General features: G+C 44.2%; 1 protein-coding gene across 3 annotated transcripts in view; it reads right to left on the bottom strand.

Annotated features, from left to right (window-relative positions):
- Positions 1 to 2,780: 2,780 nt before the first annotated feature.
- CHCHD3 (coiled-coil-helix-coiled-coil-helix domain containing 3) overlaps positions 2,781 to 16,295 on the bottom strand; it is a 287,018-nt gene continuing 273,503 nt past the window's right edge. For all 3 annotated transcript variants that reach the window (XM_055590948.1, XM_055590950.1, XM_055590949.1), the window contains exon 8: positions 2,781 to 3,521. In XM_055590948.1, coding sequence (XP_055446923.1) covers positions 3,498 to 3,521 — 24 coding nt within the window. In that variant the 3' untranslated portion in view covers positions 2,781 to 3,497. The remainder of the gene's footprint in view (positions 3,522 to 16,295) is intronic.

Genomic DNA, 16,295 nt, shown 5'->3' on the forward strand with positions numbered 1-16,295 from the left:
TATATTACTAGAACTAGGAGGCTGGGGAAAAAAGAGAAGTATCAAAAATCACTTGCTATAGGGACTTCCCTGATGGTCCAGTGGCTAAGACTCCAAGCTGCCAATGCAGGGGGCATGGGTTTGATCCCTGGTCAGGGAACTAAGATCCCACATGCTGCAAGGGATGGGAAAAAATAAAATCACTTGTTGTAAGGGAGAAGAATCAGAGTGGGCCACTGGGCACAGAGAAACCCGAGGGGAAGTGACTCGATCCCATGGGTCAGCGCACAGAACTCAGACCAACAGCCTAGGATTCTGTACCCAAGATAATGCCAAATGTGTCTCGAGTGGGCCTGGAAGGCCAACAACGGTGAGAAAAGTTTAAATACACAAAAGAATCTAGAGAAGGAGATAAAGATGGAACGATTGAAGGGGGAAGCTGAGAGATAGATGAAAATTTGGGGGTGTTGAGACAAAGAAACAAATATACATCAACTTGTTCATTTAAAGTATTAGCTTATCAAAAATTGTAACTCAAAACAGGACCACCACAGTAAGTCATTGCTACTCTTTCAATTGTTCAACTGCTCTAATTCTTATACCTTCAAAGGGTCAGCTTTTACAGCTCACAGAAACGGGGAAAGAGAATTATCCTGCAGGTTTCTGGTGAAGGTAATTATACCTGTGGGCTGAAAGATGTCAAGCTAAGAACAGCTTGGATCGCCAAGAGCCAGTGTTCTCTCTTACGGACAGTATGGCCTCATCCCCTCCCTTTAATTCCCTGTCCATGTCTTAGTCTGAAAGATGTCAAACTAAGATTCTTGACTCAGCCTGGACTCCTAAGAGGATGTCTGGCCACTTGTTTAGTTTGAAGCAAAACACCAGCAGCTTAGAGCTGCTACGGAGAGGAGTCTCACTGGTGGATGAGCAGGTCACCAGCGCCTGACTTTTAGCAGTACACATTCACTATTAATAACAGCCAGTCAATATTTTAAACCATTGCACGTTGGCACATTTTCTGTAATAAGTTATTGACTTTCCAAAGGCAGGACTTGGTGCTGATTAGACCCTGCTGTCTTCTAGAAGTTCACCAGACATTAGTTTAGTGTGATAACATCTGACCAGCTTTCAAGATCCTTTATTCTTCTTGGCTTCATGAGCCAAACCGTTGTGGTTCAAGGTATGGTCTACTTAATGCAGATACTGATTGGAGTGTGTCGCTCCATGAGCCTGACACAGATCAAAACATTCTCCCCAAACAGCTGTCTTGAGGTTAACAGTTGACCTGGGCAGAGTTGTGATACAATTCACAGGGAGGGCTCCAAGGTGCAGAAAAAGGCATCATCTCACCTTTTATTTCCCCTGAAGTGTGGTCTTTTCCTCTTACATGCATCTTGCTTATCTGGACGAGAAGTTAATAATGGTGCTGGGAGAGAGATGCCCTGACAAACCACCTCCTGTTTTCATGGATTTAACCAGCGTGAAGTGCCTGACTCTTCCGTGCTGTATCTCTCTGCCAGCCAACAAGACTGGCAGCCTGGGATGTGCCAAGTTCTTGGCTCTAAATTGCAAAACAAAGCAGTATAGGAGGGAATTTGTGAGTTAGCTGATTTGCAAACACTGCAGCAAGTCACCAGGTACACATTTGTTTACGTGTACCTATTATTGCTCCCAGGCAGCTACCTGGATGCCTTCCTGACAGAATGTGCCGCGGCTCAAGTTACCAAGGCTTCCTTCATTCACGCTGAAATGAATGCAGCTTCTTTTGCATCATTTAACAAAAAGAAAAGTTTCATTAAACAAGAGTCACAGAGCCTTTCAATGATGATTTGAGGAGTGTCCCCGATGCCACTCAGAATCAACAGCAGGTTTACAGGTGTGTCCACGAAGATGCCAAACAAATGGAGCCAACCTGGGAATTCAGATGCATGAGAAGCCACACCGACACTTCAGGGGGCCGGCTGAAATTTTCCAGACATGTTAGGTGCAGCCCAACTTTCTCTAAAAGGCATGTGGATGTTCTTTCCATGCCCCCAACTCCAAATCTGTTTATTATCATCGCATATCCAACAACAATGGACCTGACTGAATGGATGTGGAAAGCATCTTGACTCTTCACCATAAGCCTACAAAGCAGGTTCCTGCATTTCCCCTCGATTTAGGGATTGGGGAATCTTAGGCTTAGGTGGGGCAGCTTAGCTAGGTCCCCCAGGTGGTAGGTAGCAGAGCTACAATCTGAACACAGACGCACCCTACTCTGGAGCCTGGATGCTTAAATTCTAATGTCCAAAGATATGACATCACAGAGCACTGGTTTTCCCTTCTTCATTTATTTTCCAGAAAGATCTTTCCATTCGGCATGGATGCTCATTTCCAACTTCCAGCGCTGAAATACCAATTTGCTGGTAGGAAAGTGAGAGTTAAAATCAGGAAGTTTAGATAAAATCAGAAAGAGAAGAGGCTCTCGGGGTTAATTTGTTTTTCTTTTTCCTTTTAACATTTTTCTAGTATTGCAGGGTCAGAAGTGCCTAACCCAGGAACTAGTGGTTGCTCCAGGCAGGATGGCTTTGGTCATCGCAAAGAAAGGAAGGGTCGTGCAATTGGTAAGGATCTTACTGAATCCTACCTCCCCGGGAGGCAAATTATAACTTTGCCTGTCTGAGGTTCTACAAAAAGTGTTGGAGCTTTTTAGAGGAAAGGTACCACACAAATGCAAATTAATAACATTGTAAGTCAACTCAATTCCCGTAAGGATAACCATTTAACCCGGCAAAAAAAGAAAAACAAAAAACACACAAAGCCCCAGACTATGACAGTCTTTGTCAGAAAATATATTTATTATTGATAGTGAGTGAAGTAAAGATGTCGGTTTTTCATGATAAAGGAGAGGTTGCAGAAGCCAGGTTGCCTTTATGTTTATAAAAAAATGCCTTATTTCACTTGTAATCAGAAACATTATTCCAGTAAAAGAGGTACATTTTCTCTTTTTGTCTTCTTACATGATCACCATAATAAGTTAAAATAAAGTAGCTTTTAGATAGTCAAGGCAGAAAAGGAAAAGGGAGAAGCCTGACATGCCACAGCGCAGCCAATTCCGCCAACATTGCTGGCCGGAGATGGAGGAAATCTGGCCTCCTCTTCTCCCCACTCCAGTGACCTCAGCCCTTGATTCCAAGCCCTGGCTCTGTGGGAGCCCAGGTTCACCAAACGATGGAGCCTGGTTAGAAGAGGAAGTCGAATAGAAAGTACACAAGGTGGAGAGGGCTGCCTTTCTTTGTAATTATCATAAATGGGGTTTATTAACACCGCGGCATGTCCTTGACGGATGATCCCTGATCTAGGCCTTGGCTTTTCAAACTGTTGCTGATCAAACCGAGATACACTTCTGCTGAATTTGCTCTCCGATGTTTCTCTCTAATGATCTTCTCTTTAAATGGGTTGCTTTCTCACTAGGAAAAAAGAAACGTTCCACCTCTGGAATTAAGTTGAAGGAATTGTCCTTCTTCTAAAAGTTGATTTTATCCTCCCTTCTCAAGCGTACTCTGCAAGAGAAAGAGAAAACGTAAGATTTAGCATCAGAAGGAGGGGGCCAGAAATGGGCAGGAACTTAGCACTGTTGTGTTGCTTTTCAAAGACCCACCTCAAAAACATGTACAGCAAGGCATAAGCTTCCTAGTCTCGAAATATGACTACCTCTAATGAACACCACTAGGGAATCACGAATAATCTCCAAATAAGCCCTCCCCCTACCATATCCAACTGAACCCTAAGGGTGACCCCGGCCTGGCCTGTGAGTAAGGGTACGGGGGGAGCGTGGCTGCTGTCTCACTACCCTGGGCATCTGGGGATGTGTGGGAGCTTTCTGGTGGCATGGACTGGGAGAAAGCTATTGCCAACGGGCCAAGGGTGGTGGGGGGGTGGTGGGGGTGAAGTGGGGCAGAGAGAGCATCTCTCAGTTAAAGTCAAGATCTGGTCCCTTAAACTTCTGCTCACTTGAGGCAGGGTGCAGCTCTTCATGAACTCACAATGCTGGCTGGAGCTACACACATCTAAGTAAGTATTCCCACATTTCAGAAACGGCCCCTACATTCTATTTAGTTATCTGTGTGGGTGGGTGTGAGGAACAGCAAACAGGGAGAATTCTTTTTTCCCCAGCTTTATTGAGAATTAATTGACATGCATCACTGTACAGGTTTAAGGTATACAGCATTATGGTTTGATTTATATATATTCTGAAATGATTGTTACAATAGGTTTAATGTCCATTATCTAATATAGACACAATAAAAATAAAAGACACAAATCATCCTTGTACCGAGAACTCTAAGACTCACTTCCTTAACAACTTTCCTATTTCATAATGCAGTGTTACTCATTTCTAGTATTTATTTATCTTGTAACTGGAAGTTTGTGCCTCTGACCACCTTCCTCCAATACCTCCACCACGCCACATCCCCCCACACCTGCCACCTCTTGTAACCAGAAATCTTGTCTTTTTCTATAAGCTTGGTGTTTTGTTTTTTGCTTATAGATTTGACATATAAGTGAGATCATACAGACTTGTCTTTCTTTGTCAAATTTATTACCCTTAGCATAATGCCTTCAACGTCCACCCACACTGCAGCAAATAGTAGGATTTCCTTGGGTTTTTTGTAGCTGAATAATATTCCACTGCACCACAACTTCTTTGTCCATTATCTACTGATAGAAACAGGTTGTTTCCATGTTTTGACCATTATAAATAATCCCACTATGAACATGCAGATGTATTTTTCAAGTTTGTGGTTTTTTTCCCTTTGGATATATTCCCAGAAGTGGAATTGTTGGATGATATAACAGTTCTATTTTTAATTTCTTAGAATCCTCCATACTGTTTTCCATAGTTACTACACCAATTTAATAATCCCACCAATAGTGCACAAGGGTTCCCTTTTCTCCACATTTATGCAGTATTTGTTATCTCCTGTTTCTTTGATGATGGCCATTCTAACAGGTATGAGGTAATATCTCATTGTAATTTTAATCTGCATTTCCCTGATGGCTAGTGATATTGAATATCTTTTCATATATCTGTTGGCCATTCATATATCTTTGAAAAAATGTCTATTAAGATCCTTTGTCCATTTTTTAATTGGATCTTTTTCTTTGCTACTGAGTTGCATGAATTCTTTATATTACATAGGATATTAAACCCTAATCAGAAACATGGTTTGCAAATATTTCTTTCCCATTCTCTAGGTTGTTTTTTCACTTTGTTGGCTTCTTTGGTTGTCCACAAGCTTTTTAGTTTGATAGAGTCCCACTTGGTGTATTTTGTTGCTTGTACTTTAGGTATGATTTCCAAACACTAATTATCAACACTGATGTTATGGAGCTTTTTATCCTATGTTTTCTTCTGAGAGGTTCATGTTTTCTTTTACTTCAGCCTTTAATCAATTTTGAGTTAATATTTGTGAGTGGTATATGACAGGGGTCTAGTTTTTATTCCTTGACATATGAATATCCAATTTTCCCAGTACCATTTATTGAAGAGACTTTCTCCATTGAACATTCTTGGCTCCCTTGTCAAACATTATTTGACTGTATGTGCTTGGGTTTAATTCTGGGCTCTCAATTCTGTTTCACTGGTCTATGTGTCTATACCATAGATAGCACCATACTGTTTTAATTATTATAGCTCCAGAGTATAGTTTGAGATCAGGAGATATGACACCTCCTGCTTTGCTCTTCTTTCTCAGGATTCCTTTGGCTATTCACGGTCTATTGTGGTTCCAAAAATTTTTAGAAGTGTGTTTTTTTTCCCTCTCTTTCCCCCCCTATTTTTATATTAAAAAATACCGTTGGAATCTTGTTAGGGACTGCAAAAAATCTATAGATGACATTTGTTAGTATCACCATTTTAGAAGCATTAATTCTTCCAATCAGTGAATACCTTTCCATTTATTTGTATCTTCTTTGATCCCTTTCATCAATGTCTTATACCTTTCAGAGGAGAGATCTCTGATCTCCTTGGTTAAAAATATTCCTAAGCATTGTATTGTTTTTTAATGTTACTATGAAGTGAAGTGAAAGTTGCTCAGTCGTGTCTGACTCTCTGTGTCCCCAAGGACTATACAGTCCATGGAATTCTCCAGGGCAGAACACTGCAGTGGGTAGCCTTTCCCTTCTCCAGGGGATCTTCCCAACCCAGGGATTGAACCCAGGTCTCTTGTATTGCAGGCAGATTGTTTACCAGCTAACCCACAAAGGATAGATGGGATTAATTTCTTTTTTAGAAAATTCACTGTTAGTGTATAGAAACACTACTGATTTTTGTATTCTGCAACTTTATTGAATTTGTTGATCAATTCTAACAGTTTTCTTGGTTGGGTTTTTAAGATTTTCTACATACAAAATCCTAAACAAACACACAGAAGTTCTCAATGATCAGATTAAAACTCTAACTAGCTGGGCCTGGAGATAAACTGTCTCTATTTTTTTAGGACACCAAGCACAGCAGGAGCCCAACTCAGGGAAGCTCCCACGCTAGAAGCAGAAGGCAAAGAAACCCAGCATAGGGAAAGGCCCATCGTACTGGAAACCGGGACAGCAAAAAACGAACTCAGCAGGAAGCTCACGCGGCCCAGTCTCAGATTCCAGAAGACCTCCAGTTAAGGTAAGAGGTCCTCACTCCTGTGGCTGGAGGGGCCTTTACAATCTCTCATTTCTTGTTTCCTCGAACCTCCCGCAAACAGGCGGGCGGCAGGGGCACAACTGAGGGACTCTGGAGAGGCTACTCCTCAGCATGTCCCAAAGGCGCTATCTGCTGAGCCCCAGGAGCTGCTACCCAAGCCGGTGCGGGTTCTTCTGTCCTTTCTCTTCTCTGTGCCAAGGATCAGACCAATGAAACTGTGAGCACCAGTCAGATATTTAGCAAATTTTCCAGCAGGCTATGAAGGGGATTCCTTGGCACATTTTTCCCACTGCTTTTTCCTCCTGTCCTTCAGCTCTCTCCCGGGACTCAAGCCCGGCCAAAACTAATGAAACTCAGGCTCTGATGTCTCACTGCAAAAATTCATTGAGAGACAAAGCGATAAGAGGTGGATTTGTTAGGATCCAGAGAGAAGCCACACTTCAGGATGTAAACCATTGCCGAGGGCAAGGGCTGGGGCCATGGAATTAGGCCTGCCTAGGTTTTGTGGAGAAGGCAATGGCACCCCACTCCAGTACTCTTGCCTGGAAAATCCCATGGACGGATGAGCCTGGTAGGCTGCAGTCCATGGGGTCACAAAGAGTCGGACACGACTGAGCGACGTCACTTCACTTCACAAGAAGACAAAAGTCTTCTTTAGTTTTGAAGAATCCTTTCTCCTTTAGTTTTGAAATTAATCAAGAGGAAGAGGCTGGGTCAGGCCCAAGATTGCCTCTGATTTGTTCATGCCTTCTTCCTTCCATCCCTCACACTTCCAGCCACTTATTCACGTATCCAACTTCTTAACTGAGCTCCTACTACTGCTGCTAAGTCGCTTCAGTCATGTCCGACTCTGTGTGACCCCACAGATGGCAGCCCACCAGGCCCCACTGTCCCTGGGATTCTCCAGGCAAGAACACTGGAGTGGGTTGCCATTTCCTCCTCCAATGCATGAAAGTGAAAAGTGAAAGTGAAGTCGCCTGGTCGTGTCCGACTCTTAGCGACCCCATGGACTGCAGCCTACCAGGCTCCTTCATCCATAGGATTTTCCAGGCAAGAGTACTGGAGTGGGTTGCCATTGCCTTCTCCTACTAGGCACTCATTATACTGAGTTAGGTGATATGAGGAAAGAGGCATAATAAAGAGTAATAACTTGCTATTTTTAAAACATAATTTGCTAAATACATTAAAATTTTCTTTTCCTGAATAAATGATACATGTACACAGTGTAAGACTCAGGAACAAAGAATACATAGGACGAAGTCACTTTTCCCTTTCTCCTACTTCCCAGTTTTTTGTGTACTCTTCCAGAGAAGGTATTAGTTCAAAAGCAAGAGTGGTGCTGCCTATTTCAGAAGAGGGTAACTCTCTGCAGCTGGAGTGATCAAGCAAGGCACCTCCGATGACCTTCCACTCTGGACAGAATACACAGACAGAAGGACTGGAGGTGGGGGGTGAGGCGGGGAAGAACTGGGAAAGACTCAGAGGAGGGCACAAGCCCATTATGCATGGGATGAAGAATGAAGGAGAGACAGGCCCAGCTAGAGGAAAGAACAGACACTCAGGACGCACCAAGGAAGAGTATAAAAAGGGCCCCCTGTGAATGTTAGGGTGGGATTCGTTCTTGTTGGCCACTGAAAAAACCTGGGAATCCAACAATTATTTTTTTCTTGATAGGAAAATGTCATTTAGAAAGGTTACCCTGACATCCTTAATACAACGGCTTCAACGGAGAAGTGTGTGGAGGCAGGAAAACCAAGAGGAGGCAGATTAGAAATGAAGCCAGGCTGGGAGCAAGAAACGGTGATAAAAAGACAGCGGAAAGGGGAGAAAGCAGTGATGGAACCTCAGGCATGAGGGCTCCTCACCGACAGGGAGGAAGGCGGTGTGACCAAAAGACACAGGCAAGTCAGTGAGAGGAGTCATTTTGGGAATAAGAAAGATGACTCTAATTTTGGGTCTGAGATGATGATGAGACATCCCAGAAGGAAAGGTCCAGAGGGAAGTTGCAGGCTTGGGAAAGAGCTCAAAGGTCTTTAGAGATAAAGATTTAAGGATAGAGATGAAGAAAGGAGACTGAAATAAAGGGGATGAAAAGGAAGAGGAGGACAAATAAGCATCCTGGGTCATAGGAGCACAGGGGGAAGAGCATACCCTAAAGGTTATCCTAAAGTGTCCATGATGACAGGTTTCTAAGAAGCCTATGTCCATGGGGCACAAAAGATATAAAAGCAGACTAAGCAGTGTGTAGAGGACGCATATAGAAATGGTCAGAAAAGACGATGCAGTCAAAGAGGAAGTGAATCAGAAAAGCTAGACGCGTCTAGAGAAAACTGAAAAGACAAAGCAGATCAAGCGGAAGACTCCACTCGGCAGAGAATCGCCTTGCAGAATTAACACCAGAACGTGAGGCTTCTCTCAAACCCATCACTCAAGTATGAGCTCGCTATTTGTTTGAAAGCTTAAAAATCGAGCCCTTACCATGTAAAAGTCAGACCAGGCAATGCCACAGCCATCATTTATCCTCACACCCTTATGACTTGATCTGGGAAAGCCTCTCCAACTATAGAGGTGGGAAGCTCTATAAACTCCAGATACACAGACAACCTTGCCACAACATTAGTTGTTAATACAAAACAGAAGTCAGTGTAAAGAGATCTACACTGAGGTTATGCAAGGGCACTTAGGTACTACAGAACATGATCACTTTGCAGGTTATAATCTGTTACCTGCCTGCTCAAAACCACATAGCTGTGCCTCATTCTACAATTCAGGTCTCACAGTGATAGCAACAGTCGTGTGACCACGTACCTCTTTTCCAATGTTACAAAATGATCCACAGTGACCACAATATAACTGAAAGCAACTGCTAAGAGTATTGGCAAGAGTCTAGGGAACCTTTTTACTGTTCTCCTCCCTGTAACCCTGACTGAATACAGAAGGGTAATTTTTCAGCCCGGTCATGTAATGCTAAGAATGTCAGACTCTCTTAAGAGAGACAAGCTGCACCTTGGATGGTGTGACGATCATGGGCCAGTCTACCAGGAAGACACTAAAGAACATTTTTGAACAAATATAAAACATGAAAGAAGTAACGAGTCACAAAATACCTTGCTATGTGTATTAAAAAGTGCATCCTCAAAGAGTGCACGGCCGTTCACCTGATTCCCAGGCGACTCCCTGAAGACACAGGGGGCGAGGCTGTGTCTTCCAGGGCTGGTCTACACATACACATGTTGTCAAACTGCACTCAGCTGCCACCAATGGGTGGTGGAGGTGGTACAAGACCACCTCATTTCTGTCAGAGACATTCAAAGACACAATGTCAAGTTGAAATTTTTTTTCAATGAACAAACTGGTAAAAACATTTCGTGTTTTTACTGTATCACAAGTATGCAATAAAAACCTGCCCCAACCCAGGAGCAAGGACCTCTGGGTGGAGGGCTCCTGAGGCCTGACAGGGTCTGTATCAGTCAGCTTCCACGTATAGGTTTTTTAAGTCGCTGCTGTTGGGCTGAAGTTCAACTCTGCATAAATTTAACGCTGCATAAATTAACATAGGAAATTCCCCAAAGAATGAGGGAAAAGATTTGCAAGTTATAAAAAATTGCTTCCTTCATTTAAGGAACTGCTAACACTTAATCTTAATGTGGAGAAAGAAATTCCTGGCATTTGCTCATCATTCACGTAGTGGGGCCTGAGGAAACGCCTTTATCAACAGCTGGGTAAATTACCCAAAGGAGCGACTGGTTCAGACACCCACACAGCTCTTTTCCTAAGTCTCTCTGATCCCGGCCACTGAGGAAGAAGCTAGCAAAGCACCCTGTCAGACAGGAGCAGGGCCCCTGGGGACAAGAGGATGCGTGCCATTTCCATTGATTAAGATGATCTAAAGGTCTTCCTCAAATATTTTAGTTACATAGTGATCTCATCAACTGCTTTCGTGGAGGGGTGGACCACCACTGGCAGCGCGTGAGCTACTGGTCCTCTCCGTATATGTAAGAGGAATTATGGTAACCCTGGGTTACTCATGATTATCATGACAATAAAAAGTGTTCCTGGATTTCAAAAGACCTAGTAAAGCTGGGTTATGGAAGAAGGAAGGCTTGGCAGGGCAAGGTTTACCTGGAAACAGAAACGTGTCCTGACAAACCTGAGTTTTCACTACAGAGGGACAGGAAGAGTGGAAAGCGGAAGAGAATGGAGCTCTGAGGAGGAACAGGGAGTGCGAGAGACAGGAGGAGAAGACTGTGAGAAGTAAGAGAAAGTAATCAATAAATTCAATTTATGAGAAGCACAAAGCGTGCCTTGTCTGTGTGCCAAGTACTATTCCTGGCCACCTGAAAATCCGATTAGCTAACTTATTTTGTTTTCAGTATCTGTCTCTTCCCCCCAGCAAGTGCTGTTCTTTATTCTTCCTTCTTGGAGGAAACGCAGGTTAATTTTTTCATGCCTGGGTCTAGTTTCATCTCTTCTTATGACAAATGCTCTCTGTGTGATATTCAAATTAAGTTACAAGTAATTAACTGTTTATACAACTTGCTGTAATAACAGACAAAACACTAACGTACTGCACTTCTAACTCTTGAAGCATAAACACTAGAAAAGAAGTGCCTATTAAGAAAAGTAAGAGTCTATTACCACAGTAATATTTCTTCTATTAAAACCAGATTTTTTTTTTAAGAAAATGTCATAAAGCAACTATTACTCTCAGAAGGTGCTTTAGAAAAGGACTCCTGTGACAGAAGAGGCTGGAGTAATAAATCTGAACTTTGGAATTTCATTTGCTTTGACATGACTCCAAATCTGAAGGGGTGTCCCATGGAAGGATGGGAATGCTCTCCTCAACGCCCATGAGTCCTCCTGAGGATAAGTGGCCCATTAGGTGATTAAGAAACCTCACTGTGAGTGAATGAAAGTCGCTCAGTCGTATCCAACTCTTTGCGGACCCTGTGGACTATACAGTCCATGGAAGTCTGCAGGCCAGAGTACTGGAGTGGGTAGCCTTTCCCTTCTCCAGGGGATCTTCCCAACCCAGGGATCGAACCCAGGTCCCCCACATTGTAGGTGGATTCTTTACCAGCTGAGCCAAAAGGGAAGCCCAAGAATACTGGAGTGGGTAGCCTTTCCCTTCTCCAGAGGATCTTCCTGACCCAGGAATCGAAGTGGAGTCTCCTGCATTGCAGGCGGATTCTTTATCAACTGAGCTATGAGGGAAGCCCCAAGAAACATCATTAGGTGGTGATGATAAACAAGTCTTCAGACACAATAAGAGCAGGCCCCCTTTTAAGCCTTCTCAGAAGGTGAACCTTTCTGGTTTATCTTGGTGCTCCCTGAAGGTGGGATTAGAAGCAACAGCCTAAGGAGAGGGTCTCTGATGTGGGTCAGGGGACGGGAGCGGGTGCCTGGGAGCAGCAGAGCCAAGGAAGGGTCCAGTCACAAGTGTGAGCTGGCCAGGGGGCTGTTCCCTCGCCTGGGTGCCCTTTCCTCCCTCCCGCCCAGGAAAACCGGATGTGGCTCCCCATTTGGCAGCACCTATAGCTGCAATGGCTTCCCAGGTGGTAAAGAACCCGCCTGCCAACACAGGTGGCATAATGAGACTTGGATTCCATCCCTGGATTGGGATGATCCCCTGGAGGAGAGCATGGCAACGCACTCCAGTATTCTTGCCTGGAGAATCCCATGGACAGAGGAGCCTGGTGGGCTACAGTCCATGGGGTTGCAAAGAGTCACACACAACTGAAGTGACTTAGCACACATGCACAGCTGCAGTGGGGCAAGAGGATGGGAGAAAGGAACTTCTTTTTCAGAGGCTCCTGACCTCTGTCTAAGACATCTGATTTATTGCTGAGGCTGAGAACGGAACTAGTCAGTCTGATGAGACTGCTGCAGGTGGCTCAGACCCAGGAGGCTGTGACTGGCAGCCCCGCCTCTCCTGAGAGTGGGGAGTCAGACTTGGCAAGATCTCTGAGGCTAAAGACCTCTCACGTGGTTCAGGCCAATGGGGCTCTAGAGCTGTGGTTCTCAGACTCCATGGGCGCATGAGGAATCTGTTGGGAGTTCAGATGTTCAGGTCCCACCTCAGATTCTTGGGGATGGACCAGGCACGTGCATTTTAAAGACATTCCCCCAGTGATTCTGATCATCCATGTCTGTGATCTGACATTACAGGGAACAGCGTACTGAGTCTGGCATCATCAAGTCATTCTGGTTTGGACTCTGTCCCATCTACAGACCTCTGAAACCCTTGGGGTGCTAATTTTTCCAAGGGAAGAGATGTGATTAGGTTATGTGATTTCTATGTCCTTCGAGCTCTAACAGCTTGAGTCTATGAAACCATTTGCATGTAATTTATAGCTCATCTTAAAACAACGATAAAATACAACTTGCTCTGAACACCAGGTTTTTCTTCCAAGAATTCTGATTTCTAAAGTGAAAGCTACCAATATGGTTTCAGGTGCTCTTCATACTCAAATAACAGGGATGTTATGTCCTCGATTCCTGATCTAGTGTAAATCCAAGTACAAGGGGAGATAAATCCACTGTTCTCAAGAACACCGACACGTCATGCCATGGCAAATTCCTCTACAGGCACTGATCTTGAGGTCTTCTATGCTGGAGGACAACCACAGACTGGGGTGTTGCTTATATTTTCAAAACAAAGAATCAGGTACACTAGTCTTGGAACAGAGCCACTTCATATTAGGATCTGGCTTCATTTATCGGGTCAAATAACTTTCTGATCTCCTCAAAGAGGTCAGCGGAAGCACACAGGCCTAAGTGAGGGTGGGGCTGACTCACTGATAAGATGTGCTCATTTCAGTCATTCCTGTAGCTGAGCTGCTTGCCTGGTCACCGCTCCACTACCCACTTGTTGATTTAAACCTTGGCTCCAGTTCAGGAGCTCTGTCTAGCCTCTACCATCTGACTCCAGCCTCCTTGCTCACCTCTGGCCCATGGACCTCTCCTGGGTCAGGCCTTTATTTCCAGTCTGGTCTTTCCTTGGCTCTTCTAAGCCGGCTTCCTGCTCTATTTCCATAATCCCTTACCACCCACGGTCCGTGGTGCATGGGGTGGAAGCCAGCCCAGGGCAGAGAAGCCTGGGGCCAGCTGAGGGATGTAGCCTGCTTTCTCCAATGCAGCTTATAGCCGGGGGGCTCCATTCTGCCAGGCAGCGCTGAGAGCACCACTGTTCACTCCACTGACTCTGGAGAAACTGTGAGACTCTTTTGCCCCCTCCCAGTTCATTCTGCTACCCTGGCTTCCTCGGGGCTGCCAGGACTATCTGCTTTAACGAAGGACCAGTCAACACACGGACCAATCAGAAGCATGGCTCTCCTTCCAGAGGGGAAGCTCAAGGCTGACAGCAAAATCTAAGAAGTAGAGGCATGAATGCTGGAAGCCACTGAAGCAGAGACGCTGCTTGTGCCAAAGAGCCCGTGTCTCTCACTGCGAAGGTGCTCAGGAGCCTGGGCACTCGTGTGCTCGGCTGCTTGCTCTCAGACATGGAATACATGAGAGCTACGAGGCCTTGGTGGACCACTGAGTTCAAATCCTTAATTCACTGAAGGAGAAACTGAAGCCCAGGTCACTGTGACTAGAGTGGAGTGTTCCAGCAGTCCCCATAAACTTCCCGCTCCGGTGAGCACAGGATGTTCAAGAATCGAGCCAGCTTCTGTACCTTTCTGTCAATAGCAGCAGGGCTGGGAAAGAGCTGGAAAGCTTAGAATGCTACCCACTAAGCAGCTACATTCTGCAAATAAACTGAGGGGCAGTGAAGGGAGTCCCAGGGAGCAGGGCAGTGCAGGCTGGGGAGCAGGCCCGTTCTACACGCCCGCTGTGTAAGCAGAACTTGGGCACGTTTTGGCCTACTAGTGGGCCAGGACTACTGGCTTCCTGCTGCTCCCTCCCTCCCATTCTCCTGTAAGGTACATGAAAGCAAGAGTGAATGTGAATCAGGCTTTGCCGGTAAGAACAGGTAATTCAATCTTGAAGAGTTTATAGAACGCTATAAGGCTTACAAAAAAAACAAAAAGCTATGAGGCTAAGCAGATATGAGAAATGAAAGACACAGAAGTCTATCAATCAATGTCCTCCTATATTTTTAAATGCTGTATTTCATAAAGCTAGCCAGTAGCTTTTAGGTCTTAGCAGTAATAATTACAGCAATTTAATATCTCTTTACCATTATGAAGAAAACATAACTTAATACATTGGAAGTAATGGTCTAAAATGTCTCGTCTTGACCATGAGGAATTGTTTAAGACTAGCTGAAGAAAGACTGATGTGAATTAAGTGGATGAATAAGAAACAAAAAGTAAGGCTAAGGAATATCCGGAAATTTTCTTATCAGTGAAATCTATTAGTCTAGAGAACAATGCCCCAAGGGAACCAGTGAAAGCCCAATCTTATGAGTCATTTAAAAGTGGAGTGGATTTGGCTATTGGAAGCATTCCAAGGGGAAAACACTTGTGCTGCGCAGGAAATGGACAACATGACCTAATAGGCTGCTGTTATGTTTAGTATCTTAGCATGTTCAACTTGTTCTTTGGATTTAACAAGGAAACGTAAGAAGAGGTGTTGACTGGTCAGGAACTGTAACAACAAATGAAGGGTCGGGACCATGTATCCTGCCCAAAGTCTCCAACAACAGGCACAGAACGGGGGTCACAAAGTCAGGCTAACTTCACACACACGGGAAAACATGGTGTTAGTGGAAAAGTAACTGCTCAGGAAACACTGGCCATTCTGGCATGGTCTTAAAATGGGACAGCGCTAAACTGCACCTTTGGTTTTCATCGTCATAACCCCACCCCTCTATTCGTTACTTGCAGTCTCAAAGATGACTTCATTCAGTCTTCAGGTTTTCCCCTTTCACTTCCTTCGTTATTGTCCTTCCCTCACCACCTTATTTCTGTGTTCCTGGATATCTCTTCACACACCCAACTCAAAAGCCAAACACTATTTATTTTTAAATTTGTTGTTTTATGGCAAGCTCTATCTTGGTCTAGTTGTTAAATTTACCATCATGACTTCCCTGGGTCTCAATTCTCTCAACTGTAAAATGGTGAAAATAAAACCATCTCTATTTACATCTCAAGTTGTCATAAAAAAACAAATAAGAGGATGGATGTGAAATGACCTTGAAATCTAAATCTATAGACATACAGGGGTTACCGGTTACTTCCCATTTCAATGCCGCTCATCTTAGGTTTAAAAGGTTTTGTGGACATATCATTTTAGTACTACCTAGTGTTATATACTCCAATTCTAATACTCGAATATAACAGCTGCGAAAACAACAGGCACCAGAAACACACTCACTGAAAATAGCATTATATTACACTGCAGAGGAGACAGGTGGGGAGGACGGGAGGACCGGATGACTGGGTTCCCCTTGGGAATCACTAGCAGTGATTTGCTGCTTTTGGCCAATAAGTTGGTTTTGGCACAGTTGAGGCAAGAAAGGAAAAACTTTAGACTTCCTGAATATTCTACAGAAATGGAATCCTCACAACACTGTAAATGATATGACCTCACTTCACAAGGCTCAGGGCTACAGAGCCAGTAAAAAACAGGGCTTGGATACAAACCCAGATTTGCCCAGTTCAAACCCTCTGCTGTACCATGTGGTATATTTGATTTT

The sequence above is a fragment of the Bubalus kerabau genome, chromosome 8 (assembly GCF_029407905.1).
Source record: "Bubalus kerabau isolate K-KA32 ecotype Philippines breed swamp buffalo chromosome 8, PCC_UOA_SB_1v2, whole genome shotgun sequence".
Taxonomy (NCBI): Eukaryota; Metazoa; Chordata; class Mammalia; order Artiodactyla; family Bovidae; genus Bubalus; species Bubalus kerabau.